Below are 27,953 nucleotides of genomic sequence, written 5' to 3' on the forward strand. Positions count from 1 at the left end.
ACCTGCGTGGGTTTTCTCCGAGATCTTCGGTTTCCTCCCACACTCCAAAGACGTACAGGTTTGTAGGTTAATTGGCTGGGCAAATGTAAAAATTGTCCCTAGTGGGTGTAGGATAGTGTTAATGTGCGGGGATCGCTGGGCGGCGCGGACCCGGTGGGCCGAATGGCCTATTTCTGCGCTGTATCTCTAAAAAGAAAATCTGAATCAATGAGTGAGATAAAATTAAACAAAAGAAACAAAATGTGAAATTATATTGATCTGTCCTTACAAACTTAACGTATCCATTCTTCTTGCATGTGTAGTATATGCAAAAATAATTTCATCTTGCAGTTGCATATGTGACAAAAATGTTCCCAATGTTTGGGGAGTCCAGAACTAGGGACCACAGTCTAAGAATAAAGGGGAGGCCATTTAAAACTGAGGTGAGAAAAAACTTTTTCACCCAGAGAGTTGTGAATTTGTGGAATTCTCTGCCACAGAGGGCAGTGGAGGTCAATTCACTGGATGAATTTAAAAGAGAGTTCGATAGAGCTCTCGGGGCTAGCGGAATCAAGGGATATGGGGAGAAGGCAGGCACGGGTTACTGATTGTGGATGATCAGCCATGATCACAGTGAGTGGTGGTGCTGGCTCGAAGGGCCAAATGGCCTCCTCCTGCACCTATTTTCTATGTTTCTATGTTTCTAAATAAAGCACTATTGATTGTTCTGCTGCTGCTGCTGATTTATTGGTCTGAAAGGGACTACGAAATACTTGAGAAATGTATAAGAATTACTCAACTGGGAAAAGTCATGTATTGTGCACTTATGGATATTTCAGGTTGACTCCTTATTTCTTCCTCTTCCTCTTTCCTAGCTGATGTTCCTTCCAGTCATAACCCTGACCGTTCATCTCTTGCTAAAAAGCGATTTACATTGCAGGGCCTTTCCAATCGCAGACCTCAGCAGAAAGGTAAAGCAACTCAGTGCGACTGGTGTAACTTCACCCTCCATTCTATTTCTCATGGCTCTCCACTCTTCCAAGCAAATGACGTCCCTATTCCATACTGTTTTCATGTGTAGCTTCAGATATATTTACTTATGTTCTGTGTCTAAGGTGTGTGTGCCTGATTTTGCCATCGATTTCCATTAGCTTTCTGTCAGTTGTTGTCAAATATCCCCACGGTCAACTTCACTCCTGTGGAATCATCATTCTAGACGTTAAAACGATTTACTGTTCGTTTTTGTATTTTTTCAAGATCAATGCAAGCCAAATGAAACATTGCAAGGGTAATGTCTTCTCTGTGAATTTGCAATAAATTGTTTTTGCGTCAGTTGGTGAACATATATTTGTCGAGGAAGTTTTCAAAATAAATTGAGAATTTGATGCAGAATTATGGAATATGTGGATTCTAAGAAACATAGAAACTTAGAAAATAGGTGCAGGAGGAGGCCATTTGGCCCTTCGAGCCAGCACCGCCATTCATTGTGATCATGGCTGATCATCCACAATCAATAACCCGTGCCTGACTTCTCCCCATATCTCTTGATTCCACCAGCCCCTAGAGCTCTATCTAACTCTCTTTTAAATTCATCCAGTGATTGTCCTCCACTGCCCTCTGTGGCAGAGAATTCCACAAATTCACAACTCTCAGGGTGAAAAAGTTTCTTCTCACCGCAGTTTAACAAAGTAAGCATCTTCCCTCCCCATCCCAATCCCACCAAGGCTGATAATGCCCAAGCCTTTCCTGTCACGCTGCATGAAAATGACAGTGGGATCCGATGACCAAGGGGCCAACAGTCACATTTCCTTGCTGTCTGCCACATTTATTCAGCTTTGTTTGAACCTTTTGGTCATTTCTACTCCTGGTGATTTTATTGATCTTCTGGGGCACTAGCCATGCAATTCCTCACAGACTCTCGCCTTCCAGAAACATCAATCTCCAAAAAATGATCATAAGATCGAGGAGCCGAATTAGGCCATTTGGCCCATCAATTCGACTTCCCCATTCAATCATGGCTGATCTATCTTTCCCTCACAACCCCATTCTCCAGCCTTCTCCCCATAACCCCTGACACCCTTACTAATCAAGAACCTGTCAATCTCTGCCTTAAAAATACCCATCGACTTGGTCACCTTCTGTGCAATTAATTCCACAGATTCCCCACCCTCTGCCTTTTCCCCATATCCCTTGATTCCACTCGCCCCTAGAGCTCTATCTAACTCTCTTTCAAATTCATCCAGTGAATTGACCTCCACTGCCCTCTGTGGCAGAGAATTCCACAAATTCACAGCTCTCTGGGTGAAAAAGTTTCTTCTCACCGCAGTTTAACAAAGTAAGCATCTTCCCTCCCCCCATCCCAATCCCACCATGAAATTCCTCCTCATCTCCTTTCTAAAGGATCCTTTTATTCTTGTCCTCCACCTTCATACTAGTGGAAACATCCTCTCCACATCTACTCTATCCAGGCCTTTCACTATTTGATAAGTTTCAACGCCATTCCCCCCTCGTCCTTCTAAACTCCAGCGAGTACAGAACCAGCACCATCTAATGCTTATCATATGTTAACCTAATAATAACCTAACCTAATCATTCCTAGGATCATTCCTTCTTGTAAACCTCCTCTGGACCCTCTCCAATGCCAGCACATCTTTCCTCAGATATGGGACCCACAACTGCTCACAATACTCCAAATGCGGTCTGACCAGTCAGTGCCTTATAAAACTTCAGCATTAAATATTTTAAATGCTTTTATTTTCTAGTCCTCTCGATATAAATGCTGGCATTGCATTTGTCTTCCTTATCACCGATTTGCTTGCAAATTTACTTTTTGGAAATCCTGCACCAGCACTTCCAAGTCCCTTTGCACCTCTGATTTGTGAACTCTCTCCCCATTTAGAAAATAGTCCACGCCTTTATTCCTACTATCTCTACACTGCCTGTTCCTCCACCTATGTTCGTATCTTATGCAAACTTGGGAACAAAGCCTTTAATCCCCTCATCCAAATTATTAATATACAACGTGAAGGGTAGCGGCCCCAGCACCGAGCCCTGCGGAACTCCGCTAGTCACTGGCAGCCAACCAGAAAATGCCCCCTTTATGGCCACTCTTTCCCTTCTGCCATCCAGCCAACCTGCTAATCCATGCTAGTACCTGCCCTCTGATACTGTGGGCTCTCATCTTCCTTAGCAGCCTCATGGGCGGCACCTCATCAAAGGCCTTCTGAAAAGGGTTCGAAGCAAATGCAGATGTGGAAATACTGTCTCAATAAAATGTGGAAGATGTGGAAATACTGTCTGCAGATGTCATGCAGATGTGGAAATACTGTCTCAGGGCGGCACGATGGCGCAGCGGTAGAGTTGCTGCCTTACAGCGAATGCAGCGCCGGAGACTCAGGTTCGATCCTGACTACGGGTGCTGTCTGTACGGAGTTTGTACGTTCTCCCCGTGACCTGCGTGGGTTTTCTCCGAGATCTTCGGTTTCCTCCCACACTCCAAAGACGTACAGGTATATAGGTTAATTGACTGGGTAAATGTTAAAAAAGAATTGTCCCTAGTGTGTGTAGGATAATGTTAATGTGCGGGGATCGCTGGGCGGCGCGGACTCGGTGGGTCAAAGGGCCTGTTTCCGCGCTGTATCTCTAAATCTAAATCTAAAGTTCTGAAAAGTAAAGCTAGACATTATGCAGAAGCTGCTGTGGTGGTGGTATGATATACTGCTCTTCAACGCCCTCTGTGCTGCAGGTGGTTGCAGTATGATGATCTTTTCTTGACGCGAATAAAATATTCGCCTATTTATAAAGTAATATTTTATTCAACATTTGTCCACCGAGAGAAATGCCAGGCAGGTTGGTGCAGTGTGTTTCCTGCAGGATGTGGGAGGTCAGGGACACTGCTGGAGCTTCTGGAAACCACATCTGCAGGAACTGTGTTCGGGTGCAGCTCCTGAATGAATGTGTTGGGGAACTGGAGCAGTTCTCAGGGCCATCCGGGAAGGCGAGCGTTTCCTGGGCGGGATCTACAGTGAGGTTGTCACACCAAGGGTACAGGAAGAACGAAGGTGGATGACTGTGAGAAAGGGGAGTAAACGTGGAGTGTAGGAGACCCCGGTGGCTGTACCCACTGAAAACAGGTACACCCTCTTGGGAGTGGACGACACGACAAGATTGAATGGCAGCCAGGGCTGTGATTCCAACCCTAGTGCCGAGGCTCAACAGGGAAGAGTGACGCCAGGCAGAGCCATAGTGGTGGGAGACTCCATCGTCAGAGGTGCAGACAGGAGATTCTGCGGCAGCGGGCGAGACTCCAGGATGGTGTGTTGCCTCTCTGGTGCCAGGGTCCAGGACGTCTCGGAGCGGCTGCACGCCATCCTCAAGAGTGAGGGGGAGCAGCCGGAGGTTGTTGTGCACGTTGGCACGAACGATACAGGTCGGAAGAGGAAGGAGTTTCTGCAACAAGAATTTATGGAATTGGGCAGAAGACTGAAAGGCAGGACCTGCAGGGTAGTGATCTCAGGATTGCTTCCAGTACCTCGTGCTGGTAAAGGTAAGGGTAGGAAGAGAAGGGAGATGAATGTGTGGCTGAGGAGTTGGTGCAGGGGCAGGGTTTCAGATTTCTAGATCATTGGGATCTCTTCCAGGGCAGGGGTGACCTGTATAAAAGGGACGGGTTGCACCTAAACTGGAGGGGGACCATCATCCTAGCGGGCAGGTTTGCTAATGCTGCATGGGATGGTTTAAACTAGATTGGCAGGGGGTGGAATCTCATACAGGACAGAGGCAGGTGAGAGGCTAGAAGTTGGTATGGAAGGTGGTGTGGGAAAGGTTAATGGACAGAATAGGCAGGTGAAAGGCAGAGAGAGAGAGAGGAAGGAGGGTTGGTTTAAACTGCACGTATTTTAATGCAAGGGGCCTGACGGGTAAGGCAGATGAGCTTAGGGCGTGGATAGGTACGAGCGACTGGGACGTTGTAGCCATGACTGAAAGCTGGTTAAGGGAGGGGCAGGGCTGGCCGCTCAATGTTCCGGGGGACAGGAGCTTCAGGAGAGACTGGGGTGAGGGAAAAAGAGGAGGGGGGGTTGCATTGTTGGTGAAGGAGGATGTCAAGACTGTGTTCAGAGGTGACATTACGGACGGTTCATCTAGTGAGGCTATATGGGTGGAGCTGAGGAACAAGAAAGGGATGATCACCTTGTTGGGGATGTACTACAGACCCCCGAATAGTCAACGGGAATTAGAAGTGCAAATATGCCGGGAGATTGCAGACACCTGCAGGTCAAAGAAGATTGTTGTAGTCAGGGATTTTAACTTTCCCAATTTAGACAGGGAACATCATAGCGTGATGGGTTTATAGGCAATAGACAATAGACAATAGGTGCAGGAGGAGGCCATTCGGCCCTTCGAGCCAGCACCACCATTCAATGTGATCATGGCTGATCATTCTCAATCAGTACCCCGTTCCTGCCTTCTCCCCATACCCCCTGACTCCGCTATCCTTAAGAGCTCTATCTAGCTCTCTCTGGCCTCCACTGCCTTCCGAGACAGAGAATTCCACAGATTCATAACTCTCTGACTGAAAAAGTTTTTCTTCATCTCAGTTCTAAATGGCCTACCCCTTATTCTTAAACTGTGGCCCCTGGTTCTGGACTCCCCCAACATTGGGAACATGTTTCCTGCCTCTAATGTGTCCAACCCCTTAATAGGTGGGTTTAAATGGGGTGCAATTCCTCAAAAGTGTTCAGGAGGGTTTTCTGAAGCAGTGTGTGGAGGCCCCCACACATGAGAGGGCAACGCTGGATCTAGTATTGGGAAATTGGGACGGGCAAGTTAATGAAGTGTGTGTGGAGGAGCCTTTTAGGACCAGTGACCACAGTTCGACTAGGTTTCAGATAGTTATGGATCGGGACGGAGAGGGTCCACGTGTTAAAATGCTCAACTGGGGTAAGGCCAACTTTGAGGGTATGAGAGAAGGTCTCGCTCAAGTTGACTGGAGCAGGTTATCTGAGGGGAAAGGAACATCGGCCAAGGGGGATGTTTTTACAAGTGTACCGAAGAGAGCTCAGGATGTGTACGTCCCCGTTAGAGTGAAGGGCAAGGCAGGCAAACGTAAGGAAGCTTGGCTGACGAGGGAAATTGAGACCTTAGTCAAAAACAAGAAGGATGCATGGGACAGGTACAAGCAGCTGGGATCAAGTGCATCCCTGGAGGAGTTTCAGGAACTAAGGAGTAAACTGAAAAAGGAGATCAGAAGGGCAAAAAGGGGCCAGGAGATAGCTCTGGCGGGTAGCATTAAGGACAATCCCAAGAGATTTTATAAATACATAAGGGGGGAAAGGGTAACTAGAGAGAGAGAGTGGGACCTCTCAGGAATCAAAGTGGTCACCTCTGTGTGGAGCCACAGGAGATGGGCAAGGTCCTCAATGAGTATTTCTCCTCTTTATTTATCGAGGAGAAAGACAGTAGGACGGAGGAAATTGGAGCAGTCACTGGAAGTGTCATGAGAGCAGTCAGGGTTACCTTCTAGGAAGTACTGAAGGTACTGTCGTGTATGAAGGTAGACAAATCTCCAGGGCCCGATCAGATATATCCGAGGACTTTGTGAGAACCTAGAGGAAATTACGGGAGCCCTGGTTGAAATTTACGAGTCGTCCTTAAATACAGGAGAGGTGCCGGAAGACTGGAGGGTGGCAAATGTTGTACCTCTTTTCAAGAAGGGCTGCAGGGAAAATACTGGGAACTATAGGCCGGTGAGCTTAACATCTGTAGTTGGAAAGTTACTGGAGAATATTCTGAGCGGTAGGATATACAGGCATTTGGATGGGCAAGGGCTGATTAGGGATAGTCAGCATGGTTTTGTACGTGGGAGGTCGTGTCTCACAAATCTGATTGATTTTTTTGAAGACGTGACCAAAAATGTTGATGAGGGCAGAGCTGTAGATGTTGTGTACATGGACTTCAGTAAGGCGTTCGACAAGTTTCTGCATGGTAGGCTGCTCTGGAAGGTTAGATCACATCGGATCCAAAGAGAGATAGCTGAATGGATAGCAAATTGGCTCCATGGAAGGAAGCAGAAGGTGATGGTGGAAGGTTGCTTCTTGAACTGGAAGCCTGTGACTAGTGGTGTGCCTCAGGGTTCGGTGCTGGGCCCATTACTGTTTGTCATCTACATCAATGATTTGGATGAGAACATACAGGGCAAGATTAGCAGGTTTGCTGCTGATAAAAAAGTGAGTGGTTTTGCAGATAGTGAAGATGGTTGTGAACGATTGCAGCAGGATCTGGATCGATTGGCCAGGTGGGCGGAGGAATGGTTGATGGAATTTAATACAAAGAAGTGTGAGGTGTTGCATTTTGGGACGTTGAACAAGGGCAGGACCTACACAGTAAATGTAGGCCTCTGGGTAGTGTTGTAGAGCAGAGGGATCTAGGAGTACAGGTGCATGGTTCCTTGAAGGTCGAGTCGCAGGTAGGTAAGGTGGTCAAAAAGGCTTTTGGCACTTGGGCCTTCATCAGTCAGAGTACTGAGTATAGAAGTTGGGAGGTTATGTTGCAGTTGTATAAGATGTTGGTGAGAATATTGTGTTCAGTTCTGAGCACCATGTTATAGGAAATATATTGTCAAGCTTGAAAGGGTTCAGAAAAAATTTACGAGGATGTTGCCAGAACTAGAGGGTGTGAGCTATAGGGAGAGGTTGAGTAGGCTGGGTCTCTCTATATTCCATGGAGTGCAGGAGGATGAGGGTAGATCTTATAGAGGTATACAAAATCATGAGAGAAATAGATCGGGTAGATGCACAGAGTCTTTTGCGCAGAGAAGGGGAATCGAGGGCCAGAGGACATAGGTTCAAGGTGAAGGGGAAAAGATTTAGTAGAAATCCGAGGGGTAACTTTTTCACACAGAGGGTGGTGGGTGTTTGGAACAAGCTGCCAGAGGACGTAGTTGAGGCTGGGACTATCCCATAGTTTAAGAAACAGTTAGACAGGTACATGGATAGGACAGGTTTGGAGGGTTATGGACCACGCGCAGGCAAGTGGGACTAGAGTAGCTGGGACATTGTTGGCCAGTATGGGCGAGTTGGGCCGAAGGGCCTGTTTCCACACTGTATCACTCGATGACTCTATGAAGGGCCTGTTTCCACACTGTATCACTCTGTGACTCAATGAAGGGCCTGTTTCCACACTGTATCACTCGATGACTCAATGAAGGGCCTGTTTCCACACTGCATCACTCGATGACTCTATGAAGGGCCTGTTTCCACACTGTATCACTCTGTGACTCAATGAAGGGCCTGTTTCCACACTGCATCACTCGATGACTCTATGAAGGGCCTGTTTCCACACTGTGTCACTCGATGACTCAATAAAGGGCCTGTTTCCACACTGTATCACTCGATGACTCTATGACTCTAAGTAATTTTGAAGACAGTTTCATTTCACTTACCCAACGAGATGATAATCTGAATGTTGAAAGCATTTTCGTCTAGAATGTATTTATCACCTGTTTGAATATTACAATATATATCATGGAATTTATGTACTTTAGACGGTATTCATCATTTTAGGAGGTACAATGCAGAATAATAATTTGAATTTGAACCATAAGTAACAAGCATCCATCCAATTGATTGAAGGGTGCGCACTAAAACGAATGAACCTTTCTATACTCTTTTTTTAAATCCTGGCTGATGGGTCATCTGCTTCCACGATGGGTTATGTGAATGATACAAAAGATCCAAAAACTTTATAGGATTTCACAATAAAACTTGATAAACTGCAGATGCTGGAATCTTGAGCAGATAATAAATGCTGGAGTAACTGAACGAGTCAGGCAGCATCTGTGGATGGAATGCGCAGAAGTCGTTTTGGGTCGGGACCAAAGGGTGTCGGATAAGGAAAGAAGAGGAGGAATGAAATGTAAAGCCGGAGGGAAAGATATGGATGAAAGGGGACAGGGGGGAAGGGTTCCAAAGGGAGATGGGGTCTCTGGGTTGGGAGATGAGCACACAGTGGAGGGGATAACTCTTTCCTCTGCCTCTCCACACATTCTCCCCCCACCCCTTCACTGTGCTCATTCCCCTTCCTCCTCATGCTCATCTCCCATCCCTGAGTGTCCCATCTCCAGAATCTGAGTATAGAAAGGATCAAATCATGAAAGAAACATATGTTAAATAAATCACTGAAGATGCAACTGGGGAAAGCATTTTACCAATTGCAGCATCTGCCAGATGCCTTGCTGCTCATGACATGGGTCAGAAATCTGAACACTACATTTGAACACTGGGATTTCCTCTGGGAACAATTTGGCATTATAAGATATCGCTGTTTCAAAATATAAGGATGAGCATCAAAAGCCAAAAGACCAAGTCGTGAATCTTACAAATCCCTAAGTGTCTGACAGCTAACAAGACTGTTGTGCCAATATGGACTTGTAAAGTAGCCTGTTATTCTGTCTGAAACTTCTGAGACCCAAATAGTTCCTGATGCAACAATCAGTTCATTATACCATCAAATTAGTTTTCAACTACTAGTCATTTATTTGATGCTTCACCTTTACAATTGAAATTCAAATATAGACAGGCGAACCTTTTAAAAAATAACTGTTTATGGCATTTTTGTGCATTCATTATGTTTTTTTAGGAAAGACAAGATCCTGGTTGGCATGGCTTCTACAAACCAATTCACAAATCAGTACATGTATATGCAAAACAAAAATGGCTTCCTTTTCTTTCATGTTTTAATACTAACAATTCCATTTCCTCGTGTATGCCTTCGAGCAATTCATAGAAACATAGAAAATAGGTGCAGGAGGAGGCCATTTGGCCCTTCGTGCCAGCACCGCCATTCATTGTGATCATGGCTGATCATCCACAATTCCTGAAGAAACATTTTGGAAAATATATATAATTGGCCCTGCCTGACCCAAATGTAATCAATGTATGTAACAGCAACCTTCACTGTTCCCAAGGATAGTGAAGAGATATGGAATGAATAGCCATGCCAAACAGTGGGTGCAGATAGACACAAATGCTGGAGTAACTGCAGATATCTGCAAATGGACTGGGATAAGTACCTGGAAAAGCTTTTTAATAACTAGGATTGCAAATCATGACAATAGACAATAGGTGCAGGAGTAGGCCATTCGGCCCTTCGAGCCAGCACCGCCATTCAATGTGATCATGGCTGATCATTCTCAATCAGTACCCCGTTCCTGCCTTCTCCCCATACCCCCTGACTCCGCTATCCTTAAGAGCTCTATCTAGCTCTCTCTTGAATGCATTCAGAGAATTGGCCTCCACTGCCTTCTGAGGCAGAGAATTCCACAGATTTACAACTCTCTGACTGAAAAGGTTTTTCCTCATCTCTGTTCTAAATGGCCTACCCCTTATTCTTAAACTGTGGTCTCTGGTTCTGGACTCCCCCAACATTGGGAACATGTTTCCTGCCACTAACGTGGCCAACCCCTTAATAATCTTATGTTTCGATAAGATCCCCTCTCATCCTTCTAAATTCCAGTGTATACAAGCCGACATCAGGACTCTGCAGATGGATTGTATAGATTTTTTTCAGGTCCTGTTATATCCTACTTAAAGGGATTTCTTAAGTTTTCTTTCCCACCCTGCCTCACAATATACTTAAAAGCACATTTTTTGTCTCCTTTACTACTTAGGATTCCTTTTTAAGCCAGTTGTGATTATAATGTTATGGAAATAGTTGTCATAATCTAAGGACCATATTTCATAATGCAAAAAAATTAACAAATGTATTCAATGATATCATTGAAGAAAATAATAGTACATTGTGTAACAGTATAGGCAATTTATCAATGCTTTTTTATGGTATTCATTTATTCTCAAGTCTGTTTCAAAATTTTAGTATTGGAACAGAGTACATAACTAATACTCTTGAAAATAAGATAACAAAATACATTACTTTAAGCCTTTATTCTGAATAAGCCAAATTTTTATTGTTCTGCTGTTTTATAAAACTGATGGCTCCTTGTGTGGTATGATATGGCAGCTTTTCTGATAATGATCCACCAGTATTTAACTCGAAGGGGGATTATTAATGCTTTGCTTTTGCAAAATGCGTTGGATAAGACACTTTTTAATGTTTGCACAAAGCAGATGATTACTTTTATTGAATTCAGGCAACATTTATTACTACTGTTGCCTTACACAACAATTTGCAATGCAAATCAAGGACCTGAGAAATGATTTACACCCAGCTTACATATGCAACCAGACACAAAATGCTGGAGGAACTCAGCGGGACAGGCAGCATCTCTGGAGAGAAGGAATGGACGACATTTCGGGTCGAGACCCTTCTTCAGACTAGTCTGGAGAAAGGGAAACGAGAGATGTAGACAAAGGTGTAGAGAGATATAGAACAAATGAATGACAGATGTGCAAAAAAACAATGATAAAGGAAACATTTATTCACAAAATGCTGGAGTAACTCAGCAAGTCAGGCAGCATCTCAGGAGAGAAGGAATGGGCAACGTTTCGGGTCGAGATCCTTCTTCAGAAGAAGGGTCTCGACCCGAAACATCGCCCATTCCTTCTCTCCCGAGATGCTGCCTGACCTGCTGAGTTACTCCAGCATTTTGTGAATAAATACCTTCGATTTGTACCAGCATCTGCAGTTATTTTCTTATAAAGGAAACAGGTCATTGTTAGCTGTTCGCTAGTTGGGAACGGGAACCTGGTGTGACTTGGGTGGGGGAGGGATGGAGAGAGAGGGAGTGCGGGGTTACTTGCAGTTAGAGAAATCATGAATTATAGCACTGCGTTGTAAGCTGTCCAAATTGCCTTTTATAACAGTAGAAAGAAGTCCAGCCAATGCTTGACAATTTGATGTAGTGAATCTGCCCAATGCTTCGCCATTATATTCCTGTTACTGTTGATGTTGCTAACCAGACCCTCTTCTAACTTCAGCATGCATTCATTTTTTGTGTTCCCAGAATCACAATCCAAGGAACCAACAGTGATCCGGCGCATTTCCTTAGCTTCCACTCTCAGTGCTTCAGGAAGTAAAGGTACATTGTAATTAGTAGTGTAATAATAATAATAATAATAATAATAAGATGAGACTAGGTCAGGGAGAATGGTCGGCGTGGACTGGTAGGGCCGGACAGGCCTGTTTCCATGCTGTAGTTGTTATATGTTATATGTTATATATAATAATAATAATAGTCTATTGTAGTTCAGAGCTTTTTTGAGGTTGTAGTGTTTAGTATATAGTGTTGAGTGTTTGTAGTGTTGAGGTGTAGTATATATATATATATATATATATATATGTGTGTGTGTGTACTTGTGAGTATGTGTATATACACACGCTGAACTTTTTTTTCTCTCGTTTATCATATTACACATATACTCAAATAACAAACAATAGTAGAATAATAATAATAATAATAATAATAATAATAATAATAATAATTAATAATAATAATAATAATAATAATAATAATAATAATAATAATAATAATAATAATAATAATAATAATAATAATAATAATAATAATAATAATAATAATAATAATAATAATAATAATAATAATAAATAATAATAATAATAATAATAATAATAATAATAATAATAATAATAATAATAATAATAATAATAATAATAATAATAATAATAATAATAATAATAATAATAATAATAATAATAATCTGTAGTTCAGAGCTTGTTTGAGGTTGTAGTGTTTAATAGCCTGATGGCTGTAGGGAAGAAGCTGTTCCTGAACCTGGACGTTACAGTTTTCAGGCTCCTGTACCTTCCCGATGGCAGGGGTGAGATGAGTGTGTGGCCAGGGTGGTGTGGGTCTCTGATGATGCTGGCTGCCTTTTTGAGGCAGCGACTCCGGTAAATCCCTTCGATGGTGGGGAGGTCAGAGCCGGTGATGGACTGGGCTGTGTTCACAACTTTTTGCAGTCTTTTCTGCTCCTGGACGTTCAAGTTGCCGAACCAGGCCGTGATGCAACCTGTCAATGTGCTCTCTACTGTACACCTGTAGAAGCTCAAGAGAGCCCTCTCTGACGTACCGAATCTCCTTAATCTTCTCAGGAAGTAGAGGCGTTGATGTGCTTTATTTATAATTGCATCAGTGTGCTGGGTCCAAGAAAGATCTTGGGAAATATGCACGCCCAGGAACTAAAGACATAAATTACTGGGGTAACTCAGCGGGATAGGCAGCATCTCTGGAGAGAAGGAATGCGTGACATTTTGGGTTGAGACCCTTCTTCGGACTCTGAAGTTTCTGAACTTTCTTTAGAGCCTGAAGAAGGGTCTCAACCCGATACATCACCCATTCCTTCCCTCCAGTGATGCTGCCTGTCCCGCTAAGTTACTCCAGCTCTCTGTGAAACGTCACCCATTCCTTCTCTCCAGAGACGCTGCCTGTCCCATTGAGTTACACCAGCACTGCGAAACGTCACACATTCCTCCTCTCCAGAGACGCTGCCTGTCCCGCTGAGTTCCTCCAGTATTTTGTATCTATCCAAAGAGTTGGTTGTCCATTTTCCTTGGTTGTCCAGTTTCCTTTGTTGTCCAGTTTCATTGGTTGTCCATTTTCATTGGTTGTCCATTTTCCTTGGTTGTCCATTTTCATTGGTTGTCCAGTTTCCTTGGTTGTCCAGTTTCATTGGTTGTCCATTTTCCTCCACGCATCTGCCTGACTCTTGAGGCCCTTTGAAGATGAAGGCCACACCTACATCATCCAGAGTCGGACACTCCCAATTGGCATCGTGTACTTTGTGCCTATTCCAATCGTACATGACTTGATGACAAAATTAGTGCCATTTGGTTTTATCTCTAAAGGTTGACCTGCCAGGAAACATCAGCTTAGCTTTTCTTTAAGTTCATCTGACTGTTATGGCCAAATTTACTCCTGCAAAACTATGCCATGTGTCATCAGAATCCGATACTTAACGATAAGCAATGTGGAACTGCCAAGCAGCCAAAACAGAAAACTTTAACTAGCAATGTATGGTAACCTAAATCTGTTTCCATCAGGAAATAATTCTTGTTTGCTTTTGAATTATTATTAGGAATAGGCTAATTGGTCCCACAGGCCTAATCAACCATTTAATAAACATAATTGTTATCGCACTGTGGAGCAGCGGTGGAGTATCTGCCTAACAGCGCCAGAGACCCGGGTTCCATCCCGACTATGGGTGCTGTCTGTACGTTGTTTGTACGTTCTCCCTGTGACTGCCTGGGTTTTCTCCGAGATCTTCGGTTTCCTCCCACACTCCAAAGACGTACAGGTTTGTAGATTAGTTGGCTTGGGTTTGTAAACTTGGTATAATCTAATCAATCAATCAATACTTTATTACAGACTCAAGGTCCAGATAAAAACCAAGACATTACATATAATAAACATTCAGAAACACAATGTTACATACAAAAGTTACATTATAAGTGTACATTGTCCCTAGTGTGTGTAGGATAGTGTTAATGTGCGGGGATCGCAGGTCGGTGGACTCGGTGGGCCAAAGGGCCTGTTTCCGCGCTGTACAGTATCTCTAAACTAAACTGAACAACTCCACATTTCTGTTCCCATGCTTATCAAGAATCTAGCTACCTTTGCCATAAAAATCGTCAAATATCCAAATTCCACCACCTTTTGAGGAAGTGATTTTGAAACTTTTATGACCCTTTGAAAATTTACCTCAGTGGTGAATTTCAGCAAAATTTGAAAAGATGCAAAAATATACAACAGGACGTTGAAATAAAAACAATTAAAATGAAAGCACTTCCTTGATCCTGCAGCTCTATCCAGTCAGTCTGTGGGAATTAGGGGAAGAGATGTTACGCCTGTTACATGCAATCTCCATGCATTGGATGAGAGAAGGATGAGAGGTGATCTTATCGAAACGTACAAGATTATTAAGGAGTTGGACACGTTAGAGGCAGGAAACATGTTCCCAATGTTGGGGGAGTCCAGAACAAGGGGCCACAGTTTAAGAATAAGGGGTAGGCCATTTAGAACTGAGATGAGGAAAAACCTTTTCAGTCAGAGAGTTGTGAATCTGTGGAATTCTCTGCCTCAGAAGGCAGTGGAGGCCAATTCTCTGAATGCATTCAAGAGAGAACTAGATAGAGCTCTTAAAGATAGCGGAGTCAGGGGGTATGGGGAGAAGGCAGGAACGGGGTACTGATTGAGAATGATCAGCCATGATCACATTGAATGGTGGTGCTGGCTCGAAGGGCCGAATGGCCTCCTACTGCACCTATTCATCCCCTCTCATCCTTCTAAATTCCAGTGTATACAAGCCTAGTCGCTCCAGTCTTATGACAGTCCCGCCATTCTGGGAATTAACCTAGTAAACCTACGCTGCACGCCCTCAATAGCAAGAATATCCTTCCTCAAATTTGGAGACCAAAACTGCACACAGTACTCCAGGTGTGGTCTCACTAGCGCCCTGTACAACTGCAGAAGGACCTCTTTGCTCCTATACTCAACTCCTCTTGTTATGAAGGCCAACATTCCATTGGCTTTCTTCACTGCCTGCTGTACCTGCATGCTTCCTTTCAGTGACTGATGCACTAGGACACCCAGATCTCGTTGTACGTCCCCTTCTCCTAACTTGACACCATTCAGATAATACTCTGCCTTCCTATTCTTACCACCAAAGTGGATAACCTCACATTTATCCACATTAAACTGCATCTGCCATGCATCCGCCCATTCACACAACCTGTCCAAGTCACCCTGCAACCTCATAGCATCTTCCTCACAGTTCACACTGCCACCCAGCTTTGTGTCATCTGCAAATTTGCTAATGGTACTTTTAATCCCTTCATCCAAGTCATTAATGTATATTGTAAATAGCTGCGGTCCCAGCACCAAGCCTTGTGGTACCCCACTAGTTACTGCCTGCCATTCTGAAAGGGACCCATTTATCCCCACTCTTTGCTTTCTGTCTGTCAACCAATTTTCTATCCATGTCAGTACCCTACCTCCAATAACATGTGCTCTAATTTTGCCCACTAATCTCCTATGTGGAACCTTGTCGAAGGCTTTCTGAAAGTTGAGGTCAATTTTCCTAGTTACATCCTAAAAAAATTCCAGAAGATTAGTCAAGCATGATTTCCCCTTCGTAAATCCATGCTGACTCGGAACAATCCTGTTACTACTATCCAAATGCTCCGCAATTTCGTCTTTTATAATTGACTCCAGCATCTTCCCCACCACTGATGTAAGACTAACTGGTCTATAATTTCCTGTTTTCTCTCTCCCTCCTTTCTTAAAATGTGGGACAACATTAGCTACCCTCCAATCCACAGGAACTGATCCTGAATCTATAGAACATTGGAAAATGATCACCAATGCGTCCACAATTTCTAGCGCCACCTCCTTAAGTACCCTGGGATGCAGACCATCAGGCCCTGGGGATTTATCAGCCTTCAGTCTCATCAGTCTACCCAACACCATTTCCTGCCTAATGTGGATTTCCTTCATTTCCTCCGTCACCCGAGGATCTCTGGCCACTAGAACATCTGGGAGATTGCTTGTATCTTCCTTAGTGAAGACAGATCCAAAGTACCGGTTCAACTCGTCTGCCATTTCCTTGTTCCCCATAATAAATTCCCCCGCTTCTGTCTTCAAGGGACCCACATTTGCCTTGACTATTTTTTTCCTCTTTACATACCTAAAAAAGCTTTTACTATCCTCCTTTATGTTATTGGCTAGTTTACCCTCGTACCTCATCTTTTCTCTCCGTATTTCTTTCTTAATCATTTTCTGTTCCTCCTTAAAAGAGTCCCAATCCTCTGGCTTCCCGCTCTTCTTTGCTTTGTTATACTTCTTCTCTTTTATTTTTATGCTGTCCTTGACTGCCCTTGTCAGCCACGGGTGCCTCTTACTCCCCTTAGAATCTTTCCTCCTCTTTGGAATTGTGAAATCAACATTTTAGATGACTGTTCCTGTTGTGTAACCAATTTCCTGGTTCTGCATAGAGCAATAGAAACTATGCAAATATTTGCAATTTGATGAGTTATTCTTAAATCAATTAAAAAAAGACAGAATTGAATAGGAAAACGTGTTGGAACAATTGTATCTTTTGTTAGAACATAGAATGGTATAGAGCAGGAACAGGCCCTTTAGCCCACAATGTGTGTGCCAAATATGATTCAACAGTTCAACAACAATTCAACAGAGCTTTATTTGTCATTCGGTACCAAGGTACCGAACGAAACTACATAGCAGTCACACACAAAAAAGAACACAAGACACATGACCCCAACACAAACGTCCATCACAGTGACTCCAAACACCCCCTCACTGTGATGGAGGCAACACAACTTCCACTCTCTTCCCCACGCCCACGGACAGACAGCTCGTCCCCGACCGACCCGCACAGTATCCGCAAGGGGATGGAAGTCCCCGCGGCCGAGTCGCACCGGGCGCTGAGACGTCTCGCGGCTGAACCAGGCGGTGGAAGGCCCCGTGACCGAGCCGTGCGCAGCTAAGTCCCGCGGCCGAGCCGCACCAGCGATGAAAAGTCCCGCGGCCAAGCCGCACCGGGCGATGTTGGGCCCCGCGGCCGAGCCGCGCCGGGCGATGGAAGGCCCCGTGGCCGAGCCGCACCCCATGCCGTGAGGAAGAGACCTAAAAGAGAAAGGTTTCCCCCACCCCCCACACATACACAACCAAAAAAAAACAAAATCCATCCCAACACCGACACACAACAAAAAAAAAAGGAAAAAAGACGAACAGACTGCTAGCGAGCCGCAGCCGTTAGGCGCCGCCACTTCCGCCAATGTTAAACTGATCTCATCTCCCTGCACATGTTCCATACCCCTCTATTCGCTGTACTGCCATGTGCCAATATAAAGACTTAAACGCCACCATTGTACCTGCCTCCACCACCACCCCAGGCAATGAGTTCCAGGCCCCCACTGCTGAAAAATTTCACAATTAACATCATACCATCGGTCACTGGAAGCGAGTATGACTGTCCTCTTCATAGGGTCTGTGCGTGACTTTGTTTAACGTGGGGAGACTGGTGCACAGACAGCCACCACACGGTCCTTGACAGATCTGGGTCAGGATCCAGTGGCGTGGAGTCCAAGACGACCAGGGAACCCTTTTCTGCTGCAGCCTTCATCCATCCACCTTCCCAGCCGCTGTGACGCTCCACTAAAGTCAGCCATCATCCTCCCTCCGCCTGTTCCACCGTTGAGGTCTTGGTTAACATGATACATTGTCCTCAGCTCCACCATAAACTGATCCTCCACAGAGTGCCCACATTAAGTGGAACAGATGATCAGAATAGTACATGGATTCAAAAGACTCTTTACTGCAGCACATAACGTTATGACTACATTTAACAGTTGCAATTCTCAGCCAGATTATCTGAGGAGAGAAGAAACGATTCCGACCAGCCAACCTTGGTTGAAACAACTTTATTAAGAAAGAAACTTTTGATTTTTTTTAGATTTAGAGATACAGCGTGGAAACAGGCCCTTCGGCCCACCGAGTCCGCGCCGCCCAGCGATCCCCGCACACAAACACTATCCTACACACACTAGGGACAATTTTTACATTTACCCAGCCAATTAACCTACAAACCTGTACGTCTTTTGGAGTGTGGGAGGAAACCGAAGATATATCATATCATATATCATATATATACAGCGCGGAAACAGGCCTTTTCGGCCCAGCAAGTCCGCGCCGCCCAGTGATCCCCGCACATTAACACTATCCTACACCCACTAGGGACAATTTTTACAATTTTCACATTTTTACATTTTTACCCAGCCAATTAACCTACATAAGATCTCGGAGAAAACCCACGCAGGTCACGGGGAGAACGTACAAACTCCGTACAGACGGCGCCCGTAGTCAGGATCGAACCTGAGTCTCCGGCGTTGCATTTGCTGTAAGGCAGCAACTCTGCCGCTTTACACACAATGGCACTGATGTTTGACCAGATATCTTTCTCCATCCGAGATCATACGAACATAACTATATTGCTGATTTATTTGGGGTTTGTTTGAGGAATAAATAAAAATTAAGCCGATAATGGAGTGATTATTTTAGGCTGCTTTTAATATATTTTCATGCCTCTGCAACAGGATCTCTTTATGGCCCAGATGTTAAAGCTAAAAGACATGAAATAAAGAGTGACCCAACTCCACTGGGGTTTGAAGGTACAGCTGCATTTGATGTGGAAACGTGCGTGCTACAAAGTCGTTTACTGCTCCACAGAGCTTGTGTTCTCATTTTGTATGACGGTCAAAACCGAGCGTATGTTCTTATTTTGTATAACACCCTCCATTTCATTTTGTGTCGTGGCTGTGCATGATTTGATGTAGCATGTTGTGCTGTGTGTTCAGGTGTTTGTGACTAAGTTTCTCACGATTGTCTCCCTTGGCTGTTTGTGATTTGGGTGGTTTCATTAGCCAAATTTGTATTATTTGAGATTTATTTATGCAGCTAATTCCACCTTAATCGCACTATCAACAGCAAAGTCCACTTTGAAAAGCAGAAGGTGAAATAGTTTGACACGTTTTTCAAATTCTTAAAACGTTTGTAGTTTCTCACTCACAGTTTGGACTCGTAAGGTATCATGTATTTGGATGAATAACCACTTAATGTTTTTTCCATAAAACATTTATATGCAGTTCATAAAGACTCATATTACATGCAAGGCTTATGTCCCCGTTTTTGTTAAATGCTGAGGGAAATATAATCTCTGCAAAGTTAAAAGTATACAATTACACCGATCAGCCAAAACATTATGACCACTGACAGGCAAAGTGAATAACATTGATTATCTTGTTACAATGGCACCTGTCAAGGGGTGGGATATATTAGGCAGCAAGTGAACAGTCAGTTCTTGAAGTTGATGTGTTGGATGCAGGAGAAATGGGCAGGAGTAAAGACCCGAGCGACTTTGACAAGGGCCAAATTGTTATGGCCAGACGACTGGGTCAGAGCATCTCTGAAACGGCAAGGCTTGTGGGGTGCTCCCGGTCAGCAGTGGTGAGTACCTACCGACAGTGGTCCGAGGAGGGACAAACCACAAACCGGCGACAGACAGGGTGTTGGGCGCCCAAGGCTCATCGATGTGCGAGGGCAACTAAGGCTATCCCATCTGGTCCGAACCAACAGAAGGTCGACTGTGGCATAAGTCACAGAAAATGTTAATGGTGGTCACGGGAGGAATGTGTCACAATACACAGTGCATCGCACCCTGCCGCGTATGGGGCTGCACACGGAGGACCAACAGCATGTTAGGCAGGTGGTCATAATATTTTGGCTTATCAGGTCATAATGTTTTGGCTGATCGGTGTATGTCTACCTTATCTACCTTCCACCACAATCCTCTGTCATCTATGAATAAGCCGGTTCTGAATCCATACAACCAAGTCATTGTGAATCCCATACATTTTAATCTTCTGGATCAGCCTGCCATAAGGGACCTTATCAAAAGCCTAGCTAAAATCCTTGTAAACGACATCCACCAGCCTACCTTTATCAGTCTCCTTCCTCACCTCCTCAAAAAAAACTCAATCAAGTTAATGAGTCACGACGAGCTGTGTACAAAACCGTGCTGAGTGTCCCTAATTAGCCCATTCTCTTCCTAATTGGAGTAAAATCCTTTCTCAGATTCTCTCCAATAGTTTCCCTACCACCGATGTGAGGCCCACCAGCCAATAGTTCCCTGGATGCTCTCTACATTCTTTCTTAAACAAAGGAACAGCGTTGTCCACTCCCCAGTCCTCCGGAACCTCACCTGAGGCTAGAGAAGAAACAAGGATCCTCGTCAAGGCCCCACAACCTCCTCTCACAATCTCAATAACCTGGGATACATCCCATCACACTAGGGACGGGGATTGTGGATGATCAGCCATGATCACAGTGAATGGCGATGCTGGCTCGAGGGGGCTGAATGGCCTCCTCCTGCACCTATTGTCTGTGTAGATACCAGAACCTCTTCATACCCACAGACAACGAGGGACTGTGCTCACAGACACTGAGGCAAAGACTGGCTGCCAGGATAATCCTGAGACTGCCAGCATTGCCTCTTCAAACCCAAAGCTGAGCTGCCAGGAAGAAACTTGTACCATCAGCATCTCCTCCTGACGCAAGGGTGAACTGCAGGAAGACGCCTGAGATCCTCTCCTTCGAAGACCAGGATTTAGATCGGCAACATGTGGGTGATCAGCCTTGATCACAATGAATGGCAGTGCTGGTTTGAAGGGCCGAATGGCCTCCCCTGCACCTATTGTCTATATTTCTACGTCATCGCACAAGCACTCTGAAGGCAAGAGGCAACACGCCCGATGTGGTCCTTTCTATTCCCCACTGTAAATAGAATAAAGCATGTAAGTTCATGCAACAGCACTGTCTCACCAACACCAGTCACCTGGCCAGGCTCATTTCTCAAAGAGGTTCAATATGGTCCCTCCTCGAGTCAGACCATCCACGTATTGTTTAAGGAAATTTTCTTGGATACACCTAACAAATTCTGCCTCGTCCTCTTGCCCCGAGTAAGTCCCAGTCAACATTGGGGATGTTAAAGGCACACACTACAACAACCCTGTTGTTCTTGTATTCTTCCATAAGCTGTCCACATATCTGATCCTTTATATGCCATGTGCTCCCTGCCGCTGCAGTCCTTGGAATTCTCCCCAAGCTGAATCGCCAATGCCATTCCATGGCGGCCTTTGGCCCTTCCAATCACCACTTGAGTTGTTTCCTGTTTGCTTTATATTCCTCATATTCCCCGTCTGATGTCACCTTCTTAAAGCTCACCTGTGCTTCCTTTTCTTCCTGATCAAGTTTCTAACCTCATCGGCCTTTCACTGTTCCCTGATCTTGCCATCCTTATACCTCCTCCTTACTAGGACTTGCTGATCCTGCACTTCGATCAGTTCGCCTTGAAATGACTCCCACATGTCATCTGTGGACCTGCCCACCAACACCAGCTCCCAGTCTACCTTCCTTAGCTCCTACAAATATCATTGTAATTTGCTTTGCCCCGATTAAGTACCTTCCCCTAAGGGCCAGACCTAAGGGTGCCAACTATCTCACTCCCAAATAAGGGACAGGGTGACGTCACCACCCCGCGCCCCACGTGACCTCACCCAGCCAGCGTCCACGTGCTCCTGCTTCACCAATGGCAGCCGCCGGGAGGCGGTTTGCTACGCAACCTCCGTTACGCAGCACCCAGGCCTACAGTGTCTGGGCCTACACTGTCCGGACCTACACTGTCTGGGCCTACACTGTCCGTACCTACACTGTCTGGACCTACACTGTCCGGGCCTACAGCGTCCGGGCCTACAGCGTCCGGGCCTACAGCGTCCGGCCCTACAATGTCCAGGCCTCCAGCGCCCTCCCCAGGCCTCCAGCGCCCCCCAAGCCTAATACAGGACAATCTAGCCCAAAATACAGGATATCCCAGCTAATACGGGACAGTTGGCAAACCTAGCCAGACCTGTTCCTATTCAAAACAATCTTAAAACTTGTGATCACTGTATCACCAACACCAGTCACCTGGCCAGGCTCATTTCTCAATGAGCTCCAATATGGTCCCTCCTCGAGTCACACTATCCACTTATTGTTTAAGGAAACTTTATTGGATACACCTAACAAATTCTGCCCCGTCCTCTTGCCCCGAGTAAGTCCCAGTCAACATTGGGGATGTTAAAGACACACACTCCAGCAACCCTGTTGTTCTTGTATTTTTCCATAAGCTGTCCACATATCTGATCCTTTATGTCCCACTGGCTATTGGGTGGCCTATGATATAATCCCATTGGGATGATTGCTCCTTTCTTATTTTTGAGCTTGACCGAGAAAGTGTCGGTAGACGTGCCCTCCAGTATGTCCTCTCTGGGTATTGCCATGACACTCTCCCTGATTAGTAACGCAACTCCTCCACCTCTTCTAGGTGAGTGTTTTAAGTGGATTCACTCTTAACATCATGAAAATAGGGTCCCAGGCCTCCTTTGCATTGTTCTTTCTAACACATTACTGCAGACTCTACATAGCTTTATTTATAGTTTTATTTTTCCAACAAGAATAATTTCATGAGCTCCTTTGCACCATTACTTTAAGGGCCTGTCCCACAGGCGATTTTTTTAGGCGACTGTCATAGTCGTAGCAAGTCGCCAAAAAATCGGCGACTGGACCCCCCCCTACGACAATGTCTACAATAAGCTACTACAACCTACCACCCAGTCGGCGTCAAGCTACGGCAAGCTACCGACAACCGGCGACCCAATCGTCACGACTTAGGACGTCCACCTACGACCGCACCTGCGACGACCTACGACCACACCTATGACAACCGAAGTCAACCTACGTCCACCCACAACAAGCTACGATCCTGTCGGCCGCAACTGAAGATGTCTGAAGATAATTCACGTCATTTTGGCCTCCGGTTTTGACGCCAATACCTGTCGCCGGTTGACGTAGGTTGTCGCCAATGGAATTCACCGAAGTCAGCACCGGCGACAACCTACGTCACCTGACGACAACCTACGACAGCACCCGCGTCAGGATACGTCAAGCTACGATCACTGGCGTCAAACCCACTGTCGCTGAAATTTTTTCAACATTCTGAAAATCCAGCGGCGACCAGAGAAACGCTACGACTCTTTGGAGACAACTCACGACCGTACAGGCAACACCCCGGCAACCGTGTGGCGACGGCCTAGTCGCCTAAACAATCGCCTACGTGGGACAGGGGTTTAAGTTCCTGTAATCTACAGATGCAGAGAGTTGCAGAAGAAAGTCTACTCATACACTATTGGTTGACACATTTAAAAAACGGAAATACATAAACATGTGTGGGCTTTAAACGTCAATTCCAATTCCATTCTGATATCTAGTCAAGTCAAGTCAAGTCAAATTTATTTGTCACATACACATACTCGATGTGCAGTGAAATGAAAGTGGCAATGCCTGCGGGTTGTGCACAAAAAGAATTTGCTATAATAATAATAATAATGCATTTTATTTATATAGCACTTTTCATATACTCAAAGACGCTTTACAGAGATTTTGAGAACATAGGGAAATTAATAAATAGATAAATAAGTAAATAAATAAATGAACAGAGAAAGGAGACAGAAGGTGAGGTGACCTTCACCTTTAGCTATGATCTGCTAAACTATATTCTGCAGTTGTACAGGGCCCTAGTGAGACTGCACCTGGAGTACTGTGTGCAGTTTTGGTCTCAAAATTTCAGGAAGGATATTCTTGCTATTGAGGGCGTGCAGCGTAGGTTTACTAGGTTAATTCCCGGAATGGCGGGACTGTCGTATGTTGAAAGACTGGAGCGACTAGGCTTGTATACACTGGAATTTAGAAGGATGAGAGGAGATCTTATCGAAACGTATAAGATTATTAAGGGGTTGGACACGTTAGAGGCAGGAAACATGTTCCCAATGTTGGGGGAGTCCAGAACAAGGGGCCACAGTTTAAGAATAAGGGGTAGGCCATTTAGAACGGAGATGAGGAAAAACATTTTCAGTCAGAGAGTTGTGAATCTGTGGAATTCTCTGCCTCAGAAGGCAGTGGAGGCCAATTCTCTGAATGCATTCAAGAGAGAGCTGGATAGAGCTCTTAAGGATAGCGGAGTCAGAGGGTATGGGGAGAAGGCAGGAACGAGGTACTGATTGAGAATGATCAGCCATGATCACATTGAATGGTGGTGCTGGCTCGAAGGGCCGAATGGCCTCCTCCTGCACCTATTGTCTATTGTCTATATTTGTCAAGTAATATAATGTGACATTAATGATTTTCAAGACATATAATAAATATGGTTTTCTGAATTGCAGGAGTGTATTCAACAATTAGCAGCCGATTTTAAATTGTAAAATATGAATGTACTTTTTGAAACTTAAGCAGTTTTTACAGGTGTGTAAAATTGGTTAATCACCATAGAAAGCGTTGAATGAAATGTCAATTAATTATGTAGCAGACTTGTCTCCTTATGCAGGTTTACCTATCGCTCTGATGCTTTTACAGAAACCCATGATAAACATTAGCCTTATAGCCATAAATCTGCTCCTGTTTCAGAGGCTTTGGCCGATCGTTTCCTGACTACAACCAAACGTCACAGCACCACCAGCTACGTAACAAGATCAGCCTCGCAGACAGGTAAAGCAGGCCCAGAACATACCTGTCTCATTAGTATTCATTTAAAAAATACTGCATATGTTCGTGTGGATCTGTGTTTTCCGAAACTCATTATTTATTTTTCCTCGTGTAAGAAAGAACTGCAGATGCTGGTTTAAATTGAAGGTAGGCACAAAATGCTGGAGTAACTCAGCAGGACAGGCAGCATCTCTGGAGAGAAGGGATGGGTGACGTTTCGGGTCGAGACACTTCTTCAAACTGATTTTCCTTTTTATTTTAAGCTTTGATTGTATACGCTTACAAATGCACTAATGTGATAGGAATTAATATTATAGGAATAATGCTGCTGGAATAAAGGATGCACCGTAGTTTGCTAATATGGAGGACAATGTTCACCACCTCCTTTCTCCACCAATGCAGTTGAGTCAGCATCCAAATGGCATGCCCTTGATGGACAAGGAAATGCTGGGCCCGGTAGTTATCTCTTTCCAGTCATTGGTGTCAATGCCTCCATGCTTCAGCATGTCTTTGTACTATTTCTATTGGCCATCTTATGAGTGTTGACCAGGAGAGACAAGAAGAGGAGGATCTGTCAAGAAATCCGAGGCAGTGGCCTATCCATTAGACTATCATTCAAGGGAAAGGCTCAACGCTGTTGGATACAGCTTCATGGAAACATTGGCATTGGTTTGTGTGATGTATACATGCAACAATATGGTAAAGCTGCGTGTGATGTATACATGCAACAATATGGTAAAGCTGCGTGTGATGTATACATACAACAATATGGTAAAGATGCGTGTGATGTATACATGCAACAATATGGTAAAGCTGTGCCTGCGCAGCTGCAAAAATACACAGAGTTAAAATGGCGATCTTGTGTCCAGACATGTGTTGTTTTGGTCTCCCACTCAATGTGTGCTTTTGAGAATGATACTGAGTAGAACGTATCATTAATTGGATAAACTTGTTTTGAAGTTTCGCCTGGTGACTTGCTGTTGTGGCTACAATGGCTATTTTTGGCTCAATAGGGCAATTTGATGTTGCACAGGGTGACTGGGTGCAGTACGCCGAGCACATTGAACATTACTTCCTAGCCAACGACATTACAGATGCAGGAAAGAAGAGGGCCATCTTGCTTTCCGTGTGTGGAGGACCAACGTACAGACTCATCTCGAGTTTACTTGCTCCACAGAAACCTGGGCAAGTCGAATATTCTGAGATTGTGTCAACAATCACGAATCACAAGGTCCCGAAACCGTCGGTCATCGTCCAGTGTTACAAATTCAACTCTCGTCATCGTCAACCGGGTGAGTCAGTCGCTGATTATGTGGCCGAGTTACGTCACCTCGCTGAACATTGTGCTTATGGTCGACGCTCAATGAAATGTTACGTGATCGTTTGGTGTGTGGGATTGATGATGACCGCATTTGGCGTCGATTATTGTCGGAAGCCACGCTGGATTTCGACAAGGCACTCGGTATCGCCACCGCTATGGAGACGGCAGACCGCAACACGGCTGATCTCCGTGACGGGAAACAAAAGCCCAGCGAAGCGATAAACAAAATCGCGAAATCAAGGGGGCCTCACAGTGGTCAGCCCAAGCGGGGAACCGTAAGAGGATTATCGTGTTATCGCTGTGGTGGCTCTCCCCACGCTGACCTGAACGACTGTCCAGCGAAACAGGTGGAGTGTTTCAACTGTGGGAAAAAAGGGCATTTCTCACGGGTGTGCAAGTCGAGTGGGAAAAATGCTCAGCGTGGAAACGAAAAACTGCAGAAAAAGCAGTCAGTCGGAAAAACGGATAAAAGCCACCAACTGACCGAGGAAGGTGATGTGTATGGTCTTTATCATACTAGAAGTGAGAAGAAGAAAGTTACTCCTTTCACTGTGGACATGTGTGTGGGGGGGAAAGACTATCCCCATGCAAATCGACACCGGAGCTGGAGTTACGCTTATCAGTGAAGAGACGTGGAAGAACCAGTGGCGAAAAGGTGAAAGGTTACGCCTTCGTGATAGCACCGTGGTTCTCCGTACTTACACTGGAGAGAAAGTGGAATTGTTGGGAGAATGTTCGGTGCCCGTCTCTCACAACCAGCAAACAGCGACGCTCAAGCTGCTGGCAGCGAAGGGGACGGGACCAAGCCTACTTGGCCGTGAGTGGTTGACAGTTCTGCCACTCAACTGGCAGGAGGTGAACCAGGTCAACGTGAACGACCGCCTGCAGAGCCTCCTCTCCAAATACAGTGATCTCTTCAAAGCGGAACTCGGGACGCTCAAGGGCGTCGAAGTTGACATCTACATCGACCCGGCCGTACCACCGAAATTCATCAAGGCTCGACCAGTGCCGCTGGCCCCTCGCGATCGCGTTGATCGCGAATTATATCGCCTACAGGAAGAGAAAATCATAGAACCCGTTCAACACTCGAAATGGACGGCACCGATTGTCTCCATTGACAAGGCAGACGTTAGCGTGAGAATCTGCGGAGACTACAGGTTAACGGTGAATACAGCAGCTCGATCTGTTACGTATCCGATACCTCGGATTGATGAGTTGTTTACGAAGCTGGTGAAGGGGAAGCAGTTCACCAAACTTGACCTGTCGCACGCTTACCTGTCGCACGCTTACCTGTCGCACACTTACCTGTCGCACGCTTACCAGCAGTTGGTTTTGTCGTCCAGATGCCGTGAACTGGTGACGATAAATACCCATCGCGGTTTATTCCAATACACCAGAATGCCGTTTGGCATTCCAACAGCACCGGCTGTATTTCAGCATACGATGGACAATCTTCTGGCGGGGATTTCTGGAGTTGCTGTGTATCTCGACGATCTGCTCGTCACAGGTAGTTCTGAGGAAGAACACCTC

The 27,953-nt window shown here is 45.1% G+C and overlaps 1 protein-coding gene across 4 annotated transcripts in view; it reads left to right on the forward strand.

Annotated features, from left to right (window-relative positions):
* The window catches only part of mcf2l2 (MCF.2 cell line derived transforming sequence-like 2), a 327,596-nt gene that overhangs the window by 276,450 nt on the left and 23,193 nt on the right, over positions 1–27,953 (forward strand). For 2 of the 4 annotated variants that reach the window (XM_078410194.1, XM_078410198.1), the window contains exons 27-30: positions 855–950; positions 11,939–12,013; positions 19,066–19,140; positions 25,025–25,105. In XM_078410194.1, coding sequence (XP_078266320.1) covers positions 855–950; positions 11,939–12,013; positions 19,066–19,140; positions 25,025–25,105 — 327 coding nt within the window. The remainder of the gene's footprint in view (positions 1–854; positions 951–11,938; positions 12,014–19,065; positions 19,141–25,024; positions 25,106–27,953) is intronic. The other 2 variants (XM_078410195.1, XM_078410197.1) reach the window with 2 other exon arrangements.

Source organism: Rhinoraja longicauda, chromosome 13 (assembly GCF_053455715.1).
Source record: "Rhinoraja longicauda isolate Sanriku21f chromosome 13, sRhiLon1.1, whole genome shotgun sequence".
Taxonomy (NCBI): domain Eukaryota; kingdom Metazoa; phylum Chordata; class Chondrichthyes; order Rajiformes; family Arhynchobatidae; genus Rhinoraja; species Rhinoraja longicauda.